Below are 20,148 nucleotides of genomic sequence, written 5' to 3'. Positions count from 1 at the left end.
GAAAAAAATCTTTAACTTCAATATTTCTACCGAAGGTTGCATCTAGAAAGTCATTTATATCTTGCAATGTATATACATCTTCCACACTTCCACACTGTGATCCAATGTCAGATATCTCAGAGAACGTATCATCATCTCTCATTTCCAAATCGACATCAATGCACATTTCAGCAGAATTAGACATTTCAGAATTGTCATTAGAATCCCTTTCAACACTAACCGTAGCTGCATCATCATTCTTTACACTATTACCATCCACTTTAGAATCATCATGATTTCTACCAGAATCAACCATTTCATTAACATCCTCAGTCTGTCTTTCAATCAATCCATCACTATCCGTATTTCTCTGTGATGGAGCTTGAGGCTGCACATGCTCAGAAGTTGACTTACTACTCTCACCAGTAGCAGAAGTACTAGGCCTAACTTCCACTTCACTAACCTGGGCCTTATGCGAGCATGCGTGCCTTTTGTGCCCGATGTCCCCGCACTCAAAACACTTCATGCTTCCAATGTTCGCATAAATAACATACGCTTTCCCTTCATGCAACACTCTGAACGAAATATCCAACTCTGATTCATTTAAGAACATAAACACCTGTCGCCGAAAAGACATAACATGTTTCAGAGCTGCATTTTTACACCCCAATGGAATCATCTTAATCTCACTAGCCAATTTACCATATCGCGTTAAAGCCTTCTCAATTTCATCATTCCGAATAAAAGGAGGCACATTCGATATCGTAACTCTAGTCCTTGGAGTAACAAGCAGTGAAATTATAAGAAAATCGCCAATTACCACAATTCCGTCGCTTACTAACCTGTTAACTATATCTTCTTTCTCGACAAACACCACTACTGCTTTATTCATCCTGGATGCCGAAGTAATGTTTTCATATCCAACTTTTTCTCCAATTGCTAGCAGCACATCTTCAACAGTGACTCCCTGCGCAGCTACACACCTGACTCCATGGCGGAGCGACACAGGTGACGCCACCCCTGCGGGGGTAGACACCATCCCAATGCCGCCTTAAAAGTTCCAAAACACTCACAAAAAAAAAAAATCTAATGTTATTTTTGAAAGAAAATAATCATTCAAATGATTAGAAAAACGAAAAAAATAGGTAGATATACGTAGATATATAGGCTGAAAAAACCCCAAAACACCCGTCCTCTCCCCGTTAGCACCCTCACACGCACCCCAAACACTCCCAGCATGCACCGAGAGAGAGAGAGATCCCTGCGCAGCTACACCCCTGACTCCATGGCGGAGCGACACAGGTGACGCCACCCCTGCGGGGGTAGACACCATCCCAATGCCGCCTTAAAAGTTCCAAAACACTCACAAAAAAAAAAATCTAATGTTATTTTTGAAAGAAAATAATCATTCAAATGATTAGAAAAACGTAAAAATAGGTAGATATACAAGCTGAAAAAAACCCAAATCACTCGATGCACTCTCACACTTAAGCACCCTCACACGCACCCCAAACACTCCCAGCATGCACCGAGAGAGAGAGAGAGGGAGAGAGCGCTAGAGAGAGAGAGAGAGAGAGCTAGAGAGAGAGAGAGAGAGAGAGAGAGAGAGAGAGAGAGAGAGAGAGAGAGAGAGAGAGAGAGAGATCACAGTGGAGTCAGCTGTTTTAACCGTACTGCAAACACATATTCATCACTGTGTCTGTCACGTGACTCTGTTCCCCTTTCAGGCTCTGTCTTTACATTTATTTTGAAAGCTGAAGCTCGCGATTATGGTAAGGGGCGTTACATTTCCGACGAGTGCTTGCGGTGTTCGGCCAATCCCAATGCACTGGGTCAGCTGGCCAATCAGAGCAGACTGCGCTTGTCGGAAGGAGGGACTTTGTAGAAAACCAAGCGTTTGAGAGAGGCGGGGCATAGAGGGCTTACAATAATGTACAGTATTTGGAAAAATAATGTGTTTTTTGAACATTAAAGCATGTCAACATATTCTGTTACACCAAATACACAAAATAGTGATCTTTAAAAAAGCATCATATGACCCCTTTAAGCTATAAACTGCCATTAGTCTGTTCATAAAGGCAGACGAGAAGCTGTTAAATTGAAACTACTTCAATTTGAAACTGTAAAATAGTTAAGAGATATGAATCACACATGAAAAATAGCTTAAGTTAAACATGAGTAATCAGTTTTACATGCGTTTTTTTTGTTTCACAAAATTATAGAACATTATAGGGGTGAGCCAAGAAAGAGAACTTTCTGATATTTGATGATGGAGAGAAAATGGGTGGACAAGAAATAGGCCTATCCTTTCATTCCAAATCAGTTTTTGTCCACAGAAAACTTACTTTCGTTTTCACATGAAATTGTGCTTCATTACAAACATTTCTACAAAAAAAATGTTTAATCCTTATTTTAGAGCAAGGAGATGGATGTAAAAACTAATAGAGGAGAGCATGCATATATGTTTGTGTTTTTAATAATTATACAATAGTCTCATTTAGTTTATTGAAACAAAGTATAATGTTGTTATTGACGAGACTGATAGAGTGGGGAGTGGACTATAGCTAGTGGGTGGATCTTGGCCAACGTCCTCCTCTCATGGCATGTTGAACTACCAGATGAGTCAAGAGTTTCATCAGAGCACTACACTAGCAATGCGAGTGGCGCACGTGGACCGCAAACTCTCCCGGCGACTTAAAATAAAAAATTGTTAAATGACATTTGATTTGCTGGATATACCGTTTCACACAGTTTACAATTATGTTTCGTTAGTCTTGTGTTTATTCCGAACAAGAAACTGTGCCGTATGACGCTGTAAATTTGAGCTCACGCTAAATTAATTAATAGTGAGAATGTGGGAGCTGTCAGAGTAGTTTTTTTTAAGAGTCACTCCACATTATTTGACCTCATTATGGTGGACAAGGGTCCCCTTCTGACTTCGGCTATCATTTTTTACCTGTCCATTGGGGCAGCAATATTCCAAGTCATCGAGGAACCGAACTGGGAGATCGCAGTAAAGAATTATAAAGCAGAAAAGGAGAAAATATTGAAACAATTCCCATGTCTTACAAAGGCTGACCTGGACCACATTCTAGAGGTAGGATTACCACTGTTTGAGTGACGTCAGTTCTAACAAATGTGCGAAATTACTTGTTGCAACTCGTCTTCATGTTGGAGTGTAAACAGAAAGCTAAATGCATTCCTGTGTTTTAATAAATTTAAGTTGTAGCCCTCTGTGAGAAACCTGTTTATTGCATTAGGTTGAGGTATAGTAATTGTAGGTATAGGGAGGAAATGTATAAAGTGTACACATATCCTACTTGCATTGGGTGATAGAGTTAGGTTTTTGCCCTCCTGTTTATTGCACCTGCTCTTTTAACCAATTAGATTTATTTCATATTTTAATTTGTAGGCATACTATTCAAGATATGTCTCCTACAAATATTTCATCCACTTACACAAACATTGAATTGAGTGTTTTTGCATTTAATAACCCTAACCCCTTTTAAACTCTTTGAGGCAGCACTCAATTTTTGGCACATTATTGTGCATATAGTCCTGTTTAGGGAACAGAACCCTGTTAATGTTTGATGATGATGGTAGTTGCTTATATGATGGTAATATTAAATGTGTCAACTTTAATTTTAGTGTTTTAGAATTGGACAAAATGTACAGGAATGTAAGGAGATGGCACAAGTGTCTCTTAGGGTAATTTAATTGCTTGAAACCAGAAAAAAGGCATGTAGAAACAAGTATGTTCTCCTGTCCCATCCCCCTAATGTAACTGACATTTGAGTGGATTGGGTAAATGTTGCCACCAGTGAAATGACCCTTTTCAAACTGTGGTCGCATTCACTTTCACTTCTTTTGTTCTCTTTTGTTATGAAGCATGAGGGACAGAGTGGTGTGAAAGACAACTTTGTGGTGTGTGGGGCTTTCACTGTGTCTGGGCTGTCAGCTGAAGAAGCTGTCTAAAACACGACCAGTGCAACCCCAGTACAAGATTGTTACAGCAGCAGCACCTTCTGAATGCATAACTCACAACAATGAATATTAAATAAGCCACATAATTATTACGCAGTACCAGAAATTATTATAGGGTTGTGCAATGGCTTACTGATTTTTTACATCAGCACAGTTCCAGCTTTTCACATTTCTGTAATTTTGTATTCCAGTGTTTTTCACGATTGTGGTTTTATGATTTATGAAGCAACAAGCCTCATGTTTGAACCATTTAAAAAAAAAAAAAAAAAAAAAAAAAAAAGTAGTCTCATCTCTTTAATAAAAAAAGCTAAGTAGCACTGTTTTAAAGCATTTAAAACATTTCCATTAACAACAGAGAACCATTATGGAAACATTCTGTGGTCAAATTAAGATCAAAGGCAAGCAAGGGGTGATTATAATGGGTACTAATATGAAATCTGTGCTGTTTCATACAAATGTCATGTAGAAAAAGCTAAGGTTTTGTTGTAAGATTGTGCTTTTGTTGTTTATAGGTTTCGTTGTTACTGAGTTGGGCTTTTAAATTCACAGTTTCTATAAAGTGTGCTGTCTTATCCATAATGAACTGTGTACTTTATGACACTAAAATTGTTCATCTGCAAAATACCTGTTTGCTAAATAATTAACTTTCATCTGCCCTTAGGGTTAACAGCATTCTTGTCTGGACTGTCATGCTTGTGTAAGGCAATGAACTTGAATGAATAAAGATATGTAAAGATATTTAGAGCAACATAACTGTGCTGCTTTTCCTTATTTGCTTATTTTACGTAAAATGTGGTTCTACCCCACATACATTTACTTAAAGGGATAGTTCACCCAAAAATGAAAATTCTGTCATTAATTACTCACCCTCATGCCGTTTCAAACCCATAAGACCTTCGGAACACAAATTAATATATTTTTGATGAAATTTGAGAGCTCTCAGACCCTGCATAGACAGCAACGCAACTGAGTGTAATGTTCCCAGGTCCAGAAATGTAGTAAGGACATCAGTAAAACAGTCCATGTGTCATCAGTGGCTCAAAACCAATCACAACACATTTTGTTTTTCGGAAGGTGGACCTTCATCAAAGCCGTAACTAATCGAGCCGTTTGTGCCAGCCTGGGGAGAAAGGTATTTTAATAATGTAAATTATGTGTAAAATAATGCGTTTTTCGAACCACCAAAGCATGAGGGCATGTTCTAGTACACCCCCAAAACAAAATCAAGACTTTGTAAAAGAGCATAATAGGACCCCTTTAAGATTTTTTTGAAGAAATGTGAGAGCTCTCAGACCCTGCATAGACAACAACGCAAATTGAAAGTTCCCATTTCCAGAAATGTTGTAAGGACATCGGTAAAAACAGTCCATGTGTCATCAGTGGCTCAACTTCAGTTTTGCGAATCTACGAGAATACTTTTTGAGCGCAAAGAAAACCAAAATAAAAATTTTTTCAACAATTCTTCTCCCCCGAGTTACGTCTTCCGCCATTTTAGAGAGCATCATAATGCATACACATGCTTTCCCCTAAGCGTAAGCAACACTGATTACGCAGATTACGTTCATACACACGCTTTCTCCCCCCCGAGTTACGTCTTCCGCCATTTTAGAGAGCATCATAATGCATACGCATGCTTTCCCCTAAGCGTAAGCAACACTGATTACGCAGATTACGTTCATACACACGCTTTCTCCCCCGAACGTAAACAATGCTGATTATGTCGATTATGCTCTTGGGTACTCTCCAAAATGGCGGAAGACGTAACTCGGGGGAGAAGAACTGTGAAATAAATTGTTATTTCCATGAGCTCGCTGAAGGAACTGTCTCAACAGACCCTTAGTAGCAACACCCTGTAGGTATCACTGGGGATACATAGGAAGAGTAATGCTTTTTTACATACTGGTAAAAAATGTATAGCCTGTAAGTGAAGATCACAGGGCCACATAAACTCCTGTCTGATAACAGTTGGAGTTTGTCATTGTGGTTAGGGCAACAGTGTTATCAAAGCCTAGCAGTGACCTGGAGTTGAATGCATTATTGAACTTTCATGGCTGAAGAATTATTATTATTTCTTTTTTTGAGAATTTTTTATCTATTTATTTATTTACATTGATCTAATGATTCAAAGCAGGAGAAGTATTACTAACACTTATGTATACTGAACAAAATTATAAACGCAACACTTTTGTTTTTGCCCCCATTTTTCATGAGCTGAACTGAAAGATCTAAGACTTTTTCTATGTACACAAAATACCTATTTCTCTCAAATATTGTTCACAAATCTGTCTAAATCTTTGTTAGTGAGTACTTCTCCTTTGCCGAGATAATCCATCCACCTCACAGGTGTGGCATATCAAGATGCTGATTAGACGGCATGATTATTGCACAGGTGTGCCTTAGGCTGGCCACAATAAAAGGCCACTCTAAAATGTGCAGTTTTATCACACAGCACAATGCCACAGATGTTGCAAGTTTTGAGGGAGCGTACAATTGTCATGCTGACTGCAGGAATGTCCACCAGAGCTGTTGCCCGTGAATTGAATGTTCATTTCTCTACCATAAGCCGTCTCCAAAGGCGTTTCAGAGAATTTGGCAGTACATCCAACCGGTCTCACAACCGCAGACCACGTGTAACCACAGCCAGCCCAGGACCTCCACGTCTGAGACCAGCCACCCGGACAGCTGCTGCAACAATCGGTTTGCATAACCAAAGAATTTCTGCACAAACTGTCAGAAACCATCTCCAGGAAGCTCATCTGCATGCTCGTCGTCCTCATTGGGGTCTCGACCTGACTGCAGTTCGTCGTCATAACCGACTTGAGTGGGCAAATGGTCACATTCAATGGCGTCTGGCACTTTGGAGAGGTGTTTTCTTCACGAATGAATCCCGCCAAACAAGAAATGTGAAATCATTGTCAAATAAATCTCAGACTCTCCTTATTAATATTTTTTACTTCACATACCAGTCAAAAGTTTTTGAACAGTAAGATTTTTAATGTATTTAAAAAGATTCTCTTCTGCTCACCAAGCCTGCATTTATTTGATCCAAAATACAGCAAAAACAGTAACATTTTGAAATATTTTTACTATTTAAAATAACTGTTTTCTATTTGAAAATATAATTTATTCCTGTGATTTCAAAGCAGAGCTTTAGCATCATTACTCCAGTCACATGATCCTTCAGAAATCATTCTAATATTCTGATTTGCTGCTCAAAAAACATTTATTATTATGATGTTGAAAACAGCGGAGTAGATTTTTTTTCAGGTTTCTTTGATGAATAGAAAGTTCAGAAGAACAGCATTTATCTGAAATAGAAATCTTTTGTAACATTATAAATGTCTTTATCATCACTTTTGATCAATTTAAAACATCCCTGCTAAATGAAAGTAATAATTTCTATAATATAAATTTTAAAAAGAGCTTTTGAATGGTATTGTAACGGGGCTGACAAGACTTGAGACATGTGGATCCATCTGCAGGCTTTATTTAAGAGACGTGGTAAACAGGCAATGTTTCTTAAAGAATTCTCTTCTGCTCACCAAGCCTGCATTTATTTGATCCAAAATGCACCAAAAACAGTAACATTTTAAAATATAAATAACTGCTTTCTATTGGATCAAATAAATGCAGGCTTGGTGAGCAGAAGATAATTCTTTAAGAAACATTAAAAATCTTGCAGTTCAAAAACCTTTGACTAGTAGTGTAGGCTGATTATTCTTATAGATTGAAACGTGCATTAACCAGGATAACGAGTATGAAACATGCTCCGAGTTAGAGCAACAACAAAAGCATGTTACTGGAAATGGGTTTATTATTGAAAACGCAAACTGATTGTCTGCCAGCAGGAGGCGCTGTGAGAGCGGTGGAACTAACGGTTTCTCCAGGAACGGCTGTAAACAAAGCAGCTCCGCTCATGAACGATACTTTATCAGATAAAAATGCCATCTAAACTGTTCGGAAGACAATCGGTTCCCTTCAGAGATACATTCATATAAAACACCTGCGACGCGTTTTGATTTTGAAACGTGCAGTGCTCATGTTTATTCAACGAAGTCAAACGCCACAAATAAACCAATGTATGGAAAACACTGGCAATGTATATCGAAATATCGGAAATGTGTTTAAAAAACATTATTGAAAAAAATTATATCGCGATACATATTGATATTGAATTATTGTCCAGCCCTACCTTTTATTGTGGCCAGCCTAAGGCACACCTGTGCAATAATCATGCTGTCTAATCAGCATCTTGATATGCCACACCTGTGAGGTGGATGGATTATCTCGGCAAAGGAGAAGTGCTCACTAACACAGATTTAGACAGATTTGTGAACAATATTTGAGAGAAATAGGCCTTTTGTGGGGGCAAAAACAAAAGTGTTGCATTTATAATTTTGTTCAGTGTAAATAGTATGATAATGCTTGCAGCCCATCTTTATGGTCTATATTTGTATACAGTGATTCAAAATCCATAGTCACCAGTATAGATGATTCTATAGTTTTAATTTCTTTAACGATGTTCAATACATGAGTTGTATCTTGAATGAACGAGGGGAGTGCACTAACCAATGTTTTAATAAAACAATCCACAAATTTTGAAGCCGACTCTGTAATAGACCCATTACCGCTAATTATAGGTCTCCCTGGTGGATTTTCAAGATTTGTATGTACTTTTGGAAGCATATAAAACGTAGGAATCCTAGGATCTTTACAAAAGAGAAAATCACACTCCTTTTTTGAAATCCATCCCTCATTTTTAGCATGTAATAAAATATCAGTCAATTAATTTTTTATACTTTCTATTGGATTAAATTTCAGGCGCTGATAGTACTCACAATTCTGTAGTTGTCAAGGCTTCTTTGATGTACTGATCTCTGCCCCATACAACAACTGCGCCTCCCTTATCCGCTCCTTTTATTACAAGATCATCATTATTAGAAAGCCAGTTCAAAGCCTCTACTTCTTCTTTTGACAGATTATATGGTTTTCTTCTTGTTGAGGCGGAAATCTTGTCAATTTCATACGTTACCTTTTTGTTGAAGGAATTCAACGTTGGATTAGATGCACATGCGATGCTGCATACGAATATAGACCATAAAGATGGGCTGGAAGCATTATCATACTCTTTAGATATGAGATCATCTGAAAGGGCTGAAAGGCATGTTTTATTATGCAATTAGCAGAATGGACATTAAATAACAACTTCTTTCTGTTTCAAGATGAATTCTATAAACAAATTAAAGGTACAGAAATGGGTGCCTGTTTTGCCCCAAATTATGCTAATTTGTTTTTAGGATTTTGGGAAAATAAATTTGTATTTTCTGATTCAAATCCATATTTAAAGAATGTAATGTGGTGGGGTAAATATATAGATGATATAATTTTGATATGGACAGGTTCAGAGGCAGATCTGTTAGCTTTTCATTCATACTTAATACCAATGGGAATTTGAAGCTGAGTCTCGATTTTTCACATACTCAGATACATTTCTTGGATTTTTTTAAAGAAGGTAATGATGTATTACCTACTACTATGTTTAGGAAAGAAACAGATAGAAATACTATTTTAAGAGCAGATAGTTTTCACCCTTCATGGTTGATCAACAATATTCCCTTTGGACAGTTTCAGAGGTTAAAAAGAATCTGTGACAAGGAAGATGATTTTGATTTTAGGGCTCAAGAAATGACTCAAAGATTTCAGGAACGAGGGTACAAAAACAGGGTGATCAACAAAGCATTTAATAAAGCAAGAAACATCAGTAGAGATGAGTTATTAAAGGGGTCATATGATGTTGCTAAAAAGAACATTATTTGGTGTAATGAAATGTTTATGCTGTTTAAGGTTAAAAAACACATTATTTTCCACATACTCTACATTATTGTTTGTCCTCTATGCCCCGCCTTTCTGAAACGTGCCGATTTTTACAAAGCTCATCTGTCTGAAAAGCGAGGTGTGCTCTGATTGGCCAGCTATCCAGTGCGCTGTGATTGGCTGAATACCTCAAGCGTGTGACGTAAATGTTACAGCCCTTGTGATGCCCTGTCCAGCCGGAGCGACGAGACTAAAAACATTAAAACCCATTATAAACGAGGCATTTGTTGCATCCAGTGGGGACATAATTACTGATTATAATGACTTGTACTGTCTTCTTACATGTTGCGTTGCATCGCACAGCGTAAACATAAAACTTTGTCTGCATTTGTGATCGAAGAAATTACAAACAACAAGTGCTACTCAACACTGCTCAAAACTCGCGTTTGAATCGTCAGTGGCAAATACTTTAAATATAAAAAACGTACTTACAGTTTGAGAGTCAGAACAGCCGGCATTGTAGTCTGCGCTACCAGGATCAGGAAACAGTCCTCCATAAAATGCTCTGGACACACAACAATATTCCCTTTGGACAGTTTCAGAGGTTAAAAAGAATCTGTGACAAGGAAGATGATTTTGATTTTAGGGCTCAAGAAATGACTCAAAGATTTCAGGAACGAGGGTACAAAAACAGGGTGATCAACAAAGCATTTAATAAAGCAAGAAACATCAGTAGAGATGAGTTATTAAAGGGGTCATATGATGTTGCTGATTCTGATAATTCGGTTTATTTTGTAATGTTTATGCTGTTTAAGGTTAAAAAACACATTATTTTCCACATACTCTACATTATTGTTTGTCCTCTATGCCCCGCCTTTCTGAAACGTGCCGATTTTTACAAAGCTCATCTGTCTGAAAAGCGAGGTGTGCTCTGATTGGCCAGCTATCCAGTGCGCTGTGATTGGCTGAATACCTCAAGCGTGTGACGTAAATGTTACAGCCCTTGTGATGCCCTGTCCAGCCGGAGCGACGAGACTAAAAACATTAAAACCCATTATAAACGAGGCATTTGTTGCATCCAGTGGGGACATAATTACTGATTATAATGACTTGTACTGTCTTCTTACATGTTGCGTTGCATCGCACAGCGTAAACATAAAACTTTGTCTGCATTTGTGATCGAAGAAATTACAAACAACAAGTGCTACTCAACACTGCTCAAAACTCGCGTTTGAATCGTCAGTGGCAAATACTTTAAATATAAAAAACGTACTTACAGTTTGAGAGTCAGAACAGCCGGCATTGTAGTCTGCGCTACCAGGATCAGGAAACAGTCCTCCATAAAATGCTCTGGACACACTGAATATTTGGGTTAAACTGTTCTGGAACAGTGTTGTAAATACAATTTAACCACTGATTTCTAGTCGTGTCCTCTTTCGGAAGGCCAAACAATGTAGTTTCGCTTTCACAATGAAACACACGGCGGGCTAGAGTGAGTGGAGGGCGGCGGGCTAGGGCTAGAGTGAGCGGAGGGCTAGAGTGAGCGGAGAGCTAGAGTAAGTGGAGGCGGGCGGGCTTGAGAACGACGCGGCCGGCGGATTTGACGAAGGAGCATCCGGCGGGCTTGCGGCATCCACATGTCACGACCCCGGGCTGGACTCCGCTTCGTCCACGGTGAAAGCCAATCCAGCGATCCACAGTGCGAATGTGATGTATTTTCTCAGCGACCAGCATGGATTCACGATGGCGCCGACGTTGATGGCTGCCTCCGTGGCGTGCTCCGCAGTTGTTTTTAATCCATTAATTATAATAATTATTAAAGTAAATATATACTTTAATTTAAAGTCAAAATTAGAGTGTAATAATTGCCCGTTTCTGTGACAATTTTACCTTTACCTTAATTTTGACAATTTTAACAAATTTTCAGTTTCCTGCAATCAGTTTCACCAGAGACGAATTGCTGGACATTCGGAAGTACCCACCCCCCGATATTTCACCGGTTTTCGATTATTCTGATGTTTTGCTGGACATTGTAGTCGGGGGAGCTGCGGCGCTGATGAAGCGCTTCAGGACGCGCAGACGGTGGAAGCGAGGCGGCGCCCTTGTGAAGCTCAGGCAGCGCGGATTCAGGATGCCGTTGCCTAGCATCCATCTGGCGAACCTCCGCTCTCTACCCAACAAAACGGACGGACTCCTTCTGTTCTCCCGGACAAATAAGGATTTTTCAAACTCTGCTGCTCTGTGTTTCACAGAAACCTGGCTGAAAGACGCCATTCCGGACAGCGAGTTGAGTCTCCCGGGCTTTCAGCTGTTCAGAGCGGATCGCGACGCAGAATCAATGGGGAAGATGTGCTGCTCAGATCTAGAAGTGCTCTTCATTAACTGTAAGCCTTTTTTACTCGCCGCGGGAGTTTTGCTCGTTCATTCTCGTAAGTGTGTACATTTCTCCACAAACACACGTGAGCTCCGCTTTACAGAAACTCGCTGATCAGATCACAGACACAGAACAACAACACCCGGACTCTGTTTTAATCATTCTCGGGGACTTTAATAAAGCAAATATCTCCCGTGAACTGCCAAAATACAGACAGCACATCACATGTCCCACCAGAGACAGTAATATATTGGATCACTGTTACACCACAATAAAGAATGCATATCGCTCTGTTCCATGGGCCGCTTTAGGACTCTCTGATCACTGTTTGGTTCACCTTATACCGACCTACAGGCAGAAACTGAAATCAGCTAAACCTGTATTAAGGACTGTAAAAAGATGGACTAATGGAGCAGAGCAGGATTTAAAAGCTTGTTTTGACTTCACTGATTGGAGTGTTTTTGAAGCTGCTGCCACCGATCTGGACGAGCTCACAGAGACTGCAACATCTTATATCAGTTTCTGTGAAGACATGTGCATTCCTACCAGGACTCATTTAACCTACAACAACGACAAACCATGGTTCACTGCAAAACTCAGACAACTCCGTCAGGCTCTCCGTGCCCACCTCCGTCTGTCAGTGGATCAACAGCTTCCTGACAGACAGGCAGCAGCTAGTGAGGCTGGGAAAATACACATCCAGCACCCGTACGATCAGCACTGGAGCTCCTCAGGGTTGTGTTCTCTCCCCACTGCTCTTCTCCCTGTACACCAACGACTGCACCTCTTAAGACCCCTCTGTCAAGCTCCTGATGTTTGCAGACGACACCACACTCATCGGCCTCATTCAGGACGGTGACGAGTCTGCTTACAGTCAGGAGGTTAAAGAGCTGGCTGTCTGGTGCAGTCTCAAGAACCTGGAGCTCAACATACTCAAAACTGTGGAGATGACTGTGGACTTAAGGAGAAACCCCCCTGCACTCCCCCCATTCACCATCATGGACCGCACTGTGACTGCAGTGGAGTCATTCAAGTTCCTGGGCACCACAATCTCTCAGGACCTGAAGTGGGACACTCACATTGACTCCATTGTGAACCCTCTGCACTCCCCCCACTCACCATCATGGACAGCACTGTGACTGCAGTGGAGTCATTCAGGTTCCTGGGCACCACAATCTCTCAGGACCTGAAGTGGGACACTCACATAGACTCCATTGTTAAAAAGGCCCAGCAGAGGTTGTACTTCCTTCGCCAGCTGAGGAAGTTCAACCTGTCACAGGAGCTGCTGAAACAGTTCTACTCCGCCATCATTGAATCTGTCCTCTGCACTTCTAAATCTGTCTGGTTCAGCTTAGCTACCAAATCTGACCTCGGAAGACTACAGAGAGTAGTCCGGACTGCTGAGCGAATCATTCGTACAACCCTCCCTTCTCTCCAAGAACTATACTCATTCAGAGTGAGCAAAAGGGCTGGCAAAATCACTATGGACCCCTCACATCCAGCACACTCCCTCTTTGAACTGTTGCCATCTGGTCGACGCTACAGAGTTCTGAGCACCAGAATGACCAGACACAGGAACAGTTTCTTCCCTCAGGCAATCCATCTCATGAACACCTGACAATAACTATGGAACACACACAATTTATTCACTCATACACTTATTTATCTAACACGCATACTTAGTCTACATTTCAATTTGCACATAATATACCTGTACATACAACTGTCTATTGTTATATACCTGTACATACAATTGTCGATTTGTATATTTTTATACTTTATTTACTTGTTCTATTTTTTTTTCTGTCACTGTCATTCTGTTACACTGTGGAAGTATGTGGAAACACCTCGTATGTGTAAACATACCTGTCAATAAAGCTCATTCTGATTCTGATCTGCTCCAGGCATGACGAATGGGATATTGTCCTCTTTTGGAAGGCCAAACAAAGTAGTTTCGCTTTCACAATGAAACGCACAGCGCCTTCACGACATGGCGGTGGCGGCGGCGGCAACAACAATACTACAGCGAGAATAAAAGTTACGCCTTCTTTCTTTGCGTGAACATTTGGGCGGCATTATGCAAATCTTCCCACATCATAACGTAGACATGTGGGGGCGTGTTAGAATGAGCCGTTTTAGGTAGGCGTGGTTGACTCTTAACTTTTATAAAGAATGTCTCTTTGGATTTGAGACTTTAGTCTTTGCAACTTTACAGATCTTTATGCACCAAGAGCTTGTAACACTCCAAAGAGAAAGGAAAAATTTAAATCGCATCATATGACCCCTTTAATACAAAAACGTAAATCACAAGATTCTGATCATTCGGTTTATTTCGTTACACTGTACAGAAGCGAATAGAATTAAGAAAATTATAAAAAATGATTGGGAAATTGTAATGAGTGATCCTCATCTCGGGGGAAGTCATGCCTGAATCTCCTTCTGTTGTATTCCGGAAAGCACCTATGATTAAAGATAAATTAGTGAGAAGTCATCTTTCCTCTAAGAAATTAAGTACCTGATTATGTCCTAGTGCAGGAAATTACAGATGTGGCAATTGTAATCACTGTGACAATATGGTCAAGACAAACATGTTTAAAGATGTAATTTCAGGCCTTGAATTTAAAGTAAAATAATTTATTAATTACAATACCTCATTTGTAGCGTATCGGTTGGAGTGTCCATGTAGCTATTTCTATATAGGGATGACTACAAGGAAATTAAAGATCAGATTAGCAGAACATAAGAATGCCATTCGATTTTGTAACCCTTTATATCCTATGGCACTTCATTATAAAGAGAAAAATCATGGTAGCCCAAGTACATTGAAGATAATCGTTATAGAACATATATACAGGACAATAAGAGGAGGTGATGGGGTTAATAAGCTTTTACAGAGAGAGTCTTTCTGGATCTATACACTGAAAGCAACTAAACTTTCAGGCTTAAATGGGGAATTAAACTTTTTACCTTTTTTGTAAAAAGATTTCAGATCTGAAAGGACAACATAACTGTGATAGGCCCACATGGAATCTATACACTGTTTTGTGCTGATTGTGAGAAAACAAATCTGCTGAATTGATTTAAATATATGCAACTGGTACAACATTGTGAATAAAGGGTGGTAAACCACTATGTTGATTTTGTTTTGAGTGTTTTTTTTTAAATATAAATTACACAGTGTATATTATTTATTTGCAATAAGTGAAAATGCAACAACGTCACTTACATCATTATCACCACATCACTGATGATGCTCCTTGACGCACTGCTAACATTCAAATGCAAATGTTTATTTTAAATTCAACTAATATTCATTTTTTAATTTACAATCTCCTCATCACAGGCAGGCACAGCACTCAATTCAGCATGTGTTTGTGTGTGCTGTCTGCGTCACTCATAGCACGTGCCTATATCGTGCACTATATCGAACATTTTTTATATCGTTATCAAAGAAGGTGTACCGTCGATAAATATCAATACCATTTTATCGCCCAGGCCTAGTGCCACGGTATCCAACTGTATCAGGCAGTAAAATACTGTCTTCACTCATACGTATTGTTGCCGGATCATGTCACTTCTCCTTTTATTGATAGTTTTCAATAGAGGTCGACCGATATGGGTTTTTCACTGGCCGTTGCCGATGACAATATTTAGAAATCAGGGCAGCCGATGACCAATATATGATGCAGATTTTATTTTATTTTTTTCATCTCATAAAAGTGAGTTTGAGTAAATGATTATTGCAGGGTACAAGATAGTAATAGTAGTAGTAGCCTAATTTAGAGTAATAATACTTGGCTCAAAACTTAAGCACCTTCTCAAAACAGTTCTGAGGCATGCTTGTTGTTTATGTTTGCTGACAGACACCAGTGTTTCCCACAGACTTGCAAATATAAATTCATTCTCTGCCAGTGCTGTTGGAGCGGGAGATATAGCGGTTTCCCCGGTAACAGCTGTAATCAAATAAGCACTGCGCTCACAAACGCTTCTTTATCAGGCATTACAGGAAAGATGAAATTAAAATGACACCGAAGCTTTTCTGAAGACTGGCGGTTCTTTTCAAAGATACATTCATTTAAAAACACCAGTGCTGCATTTTCATTTTGAAACGTGCAGTGATCAGTTTATTCAACAAAGTAATAACTAAATGTATGGGAAACACTGGACACTGCTATAAGTCAAATGGCCAAGTGATAAAAATAAAAGACTTTAAAAGAATAAAAGCAGACACAGCCTGCTGCTCATAACTGCTTAAGAGTGCACTGGCCACGAGCGATGACATCGTGGATGCTATTGTCGGACCTACACACACATTTCACGAGGAAAGTTATCATGCATGTTATAATCAGCCCAGAAGTTTTGTCTGAATTGCATGTGTTTCTACTTTCACATGCAAATGACTTGTTGCACTTATGAATATGATAACTTTCCGGCATCAATTCTAGTAGGGTAAAACGTAATTAAGCTTTCGAAACGGTCTGAAAGTTGCTCTGTCTCTCACACAGCCAGAGAGAGATTCTCCGGTGTTCCGCAACAACGCGTAACTGCCCGCAGATGTGCCTGCCTATAAATCGGCCTAATTTGCAGCACAATCGGCCGATGCCGATTAATTAAAAAAATTCCAAAAAGCGGCCGATCAATCGGTCGACCTCTAGTTTTCACGTGACATCACACGATTACAGGAACGCCCACACGAAGGGCAAAACAAGGCTTTCCTCAACTGACCGTCGGTTATTTTTAGGAGGATTGCATTTGTAATAATGTAGTAAGACCAAATTCAGTATACACCTTATTGATTATGCATACTTTGTACAGGCAAGCAGATGAACCCAGAATATAAACGCAATGCGCAAAGTTTAATATGAATTGTTTTCCCATAGAACATCATTATAAAGAAGACACTTAACTATTTTGCGCATTGCGCTCATATTCCGGGCTCATTTGCTTGCCTGCATAAAGCACGCATCATCAATAAGGTGTGTACTTTTTTTAAAAATCTTTTTGATATCACTGTTTAAAAGGCACTTTAAGTGTTTTCACATTAAATATTTTAGCGATTATATTGCGACAGGTGCTTTATATGGATTGCTAATGGCTTGCCAAAACGTGCATTTTGTTCACAAATCTTTTAGTTTTTTTTCTTTTGAGAGATGATCTAAATACTTTTGGATTGGAACAGATAGAAAATTGACAGTCTTGTGCTGCAGTTCTATGGATGTTTTGCCTGCCAGGTCTTCAATCCGGTCACGTGACTGAAAACTATCAATTAAAGTAGAGCTGAGCTGTGTATGTATTGGTGTCACGAATCCAGTCTATGAACTTCCGTTTGTTTACCACCATAGGTCATTATCCACCACATGGACTCTCTTACTACACAGACTGTTACACTTACCCTGGACTTCAGTTCCAACAATCCATATCACTCTGATTACGCACACGGCTGCAGCTAATCACACACCCTACATAAGCCACGGACTTCCTCTTTCTCACTGCCGAGTATTGTTTGCGTTTATCCCTGTGTTAGCGATAGCAACTCTATGGAGCCATTCCGAGTTTGTTCTGAGTCTAAGTCTAGTCTAGTCCTGTTCATTGCCTGATTCATCCTATCTGATTTCTGCCATGACCTGTTTGGATATTGTTTGCACCTCGCTTGGACTATTGGCTGTCTGGGATTATCCGTTTGCTTCTAAGGAGGGCAGAAAGAGCCCTTTTGGTTCTTTTAAATGAGAGGTAGTTGGTCATATGTTCATTGGTCAGTTGGTTGTTGTTGTTGGTTGCATATATATATAATTTTTTTTTTGTTCTTAATATATGTTGTTTGTATATCTGGAGTTTGTAACAAAAATAATTTCCCCCTGGGATTATTAAAGTATTTCTGATTCTTTAGCAATTCTACTGTTGTGTATTTTCACAACAGAGTTTTAACTTATTTTCCATGTGTTCCGAGTGTGTTTTTATACTTATCTAGTATCACTAATTTAAATGGGAAGCTTTTTATATCTTGTATGTTATATATTTTGTACCCCTCTGTCACTGTATTCATCGTTTTTATTGTTAATAAACAAACCACATCCATCCCCCGCACTTTTGAAAAGCTTGCTACGCCCCTGTGAACAACCATCAATCACTTAATTAACCCTTGCATTGAGTTTGCTCAATGAGGTTCAAATTTATATTAAATGCACCAGTTCAGTAGAATCTGGGGTACTTGCTTTCCGGTGTGGGGTTCCCCTCTTTGTCTGGGTGCCGAAAGGGGTTTCCCGAGGTTGCTGATTGGCTGTAGGTTCAGTCTTGGGAAGCCAGTGATTGGGCGTTGGCTGCCGACGCGGAGCTGTGGTCTGCAGTTGAAGTTTAGACAGCACTCTTTCGGAGATGCGGCGTTAGGCAAACTTAACTCAAAACACGAAACTCTCAACGGAAAATAAAACAAACTAAAGAAATAGAAATAGAAGTAAAGTTTGACGAGACCAGGTGGCGTTTCTCCTCATGGTTTTGGAGGAGCTGGCGTGTAAGCCAGAGCACGCTCAAAACTAAAGAAGCATGATTTAAAAGAAAACAACAAGGCTTGATAAGGCAAGAAGGACGAGCGCGAGTGAGAGACAAAAAGCAAAAAGCTGATGGTGTTTCTAGTATTTAAACCGGGCTGTTTAATTGATTTATGACATCCTGTTGTCTTGGGCCTCTGTGGAAATTTTGTGCTCCTAATGTTTGACCAAATCTTAGATTGTCTGATTCGGGTCTGATATCCTACATCCCCAAACTATAGTGTGAACCAAAGTTCTGTTAAAAACTTCAAACTTATAGATTTATTTAATAACAAGAACAAAACACCTTTTTCAGTAAACCCACATCTTCAGAACATACTGTGACCTAACTAAGTAAATTGAGTTAGGTGAACTCAGAAATGCTATACAACAAGTTGCCTTGGAGTATGTATGTATGCAGGGGCGTAATTTCCACTGGGGACAGGGGGGACATGTCCCTCCCCACTTTTCAAAATCACGTTTGTGTCCTCCCCACTTTCAAATTCGTCTGTTATGAATTTTTTAACAGTAACAAAATGCTGAGTTTTGCTGTGTTTCGTGAACGAATCATTTGCGAAAGTCATTGATTCAGTGATTAATTTATAAATACAGCCACTTGCTTAGTTACTGAATTAACAAATTACTCGATGACTCACGCATTAAGACAGTGACTCACCGCCACCTACAGGCGGTTTTAGTATTTAAAAGAATCACTTTTCACTTTTTTTTATCATCATTGCATATTAATCTATTGAACTTTTTTATTTTATTTTAAACATTAATATTCTATTTATAAAGATAAAAAATGCATTGGAAAGTCAATTTAGGGGGCAAATATCGTCCTTTAATGGAAAAGGTGCAATCTAAGTGGAAGAGAGGGGGTATGCAGAAATGCCTCAGGGGGTACCTCCAGGGTGCGAACTACAGGAGAGCTCGGCTCCCCTTAATAAGACATGGGCTCCCCTGAAAACGTGATTTGTGAAATTTTGGGGGGTCTCAAAAAATATTGACTGTGTTATTTTGACGTGCAATTTCAGTTTTGTGTAATGTGATCATCGTGGATTATTATGTGTAAAATTGCAAAAATATAATTCATTCATTATGCATGACTGCGATTTAAACCTAATTCACTTCAATAATGATAACTATACATGCAATTCTTGTCATGAGCATCAAGGTGTGGGGGCACTGCGGAGCAAATTCCACTCATGTTTAGGACTTTAACTCAAAGATTCGTAGAAAAAATATAAACGTTGGACTCTGTGGTCGATTCTGTGTTAAGGCAAGGCATGTTATTTGCAATTATTTGTTGTGGCTGGGTTGTTATAGGTCTGCGTGACTCTCGATGTCTTAGGCCTAATTGAATGGAGGAATTATGGTGTTCTGTAGCCTGACGACGAGTAACTTTACGTTAACCATTGTTCATGTGAACTCAAAGACAGCTTGATGCTTTGTTTATAGACTATTTGTGGG

At 39.4% G+C, this 20,148-nt stretch overlaps 1 protein-coding gene across 1 annotated transcript in view; it reads left to right on the top strand.

Moving 5' to 3' along the window:
- Window positions 1-2,601: 2,601 nt before the first annotated feature.
- LOC107571180 (potassium channel subfamily K member 5-like) overlaps window positions 2,602-20,148 on the top strand; it is a 43,795-nt gene continuing 26,248 nt past the window's right edge. Inside the window, exon 1 of the mRNA XM_016257473.1 lies at window positions 2,602-3,076. Coding sequence (XP_016112959.1) covers window positions 2,891-3,076 — 186 coding nt within the window. The 5' untranslated portion in view covers window positions 2,602-2,890. The remainder of the gene's footprint in view (window positions 3,077-20,148) is intronic.

Source organism: Sinocyclocheilus grahami, unplaced genomic scaffold, assembly GCF_001515645.1.
Source record: "Sinocyclocheilus grahami isolate Dianchi unplaced genomic scaffold, SAMN03320097.WGS_v1.1 scaffold1558.1, whole genome shotgun sequence".
NCBI classification, from domain to species: Eukaryota; Metazoa; Chordata; class Actinopteri; order Cypriniformes; family Cyprinidae; genus Sinocyclocheilus; species Sinocyclocheilus grahami.
The sequence above is the reverse complement of the archived record's forward strand: the minus strand, read 5'-3'. Positions and strand labels throughout refer to the sequence as shown.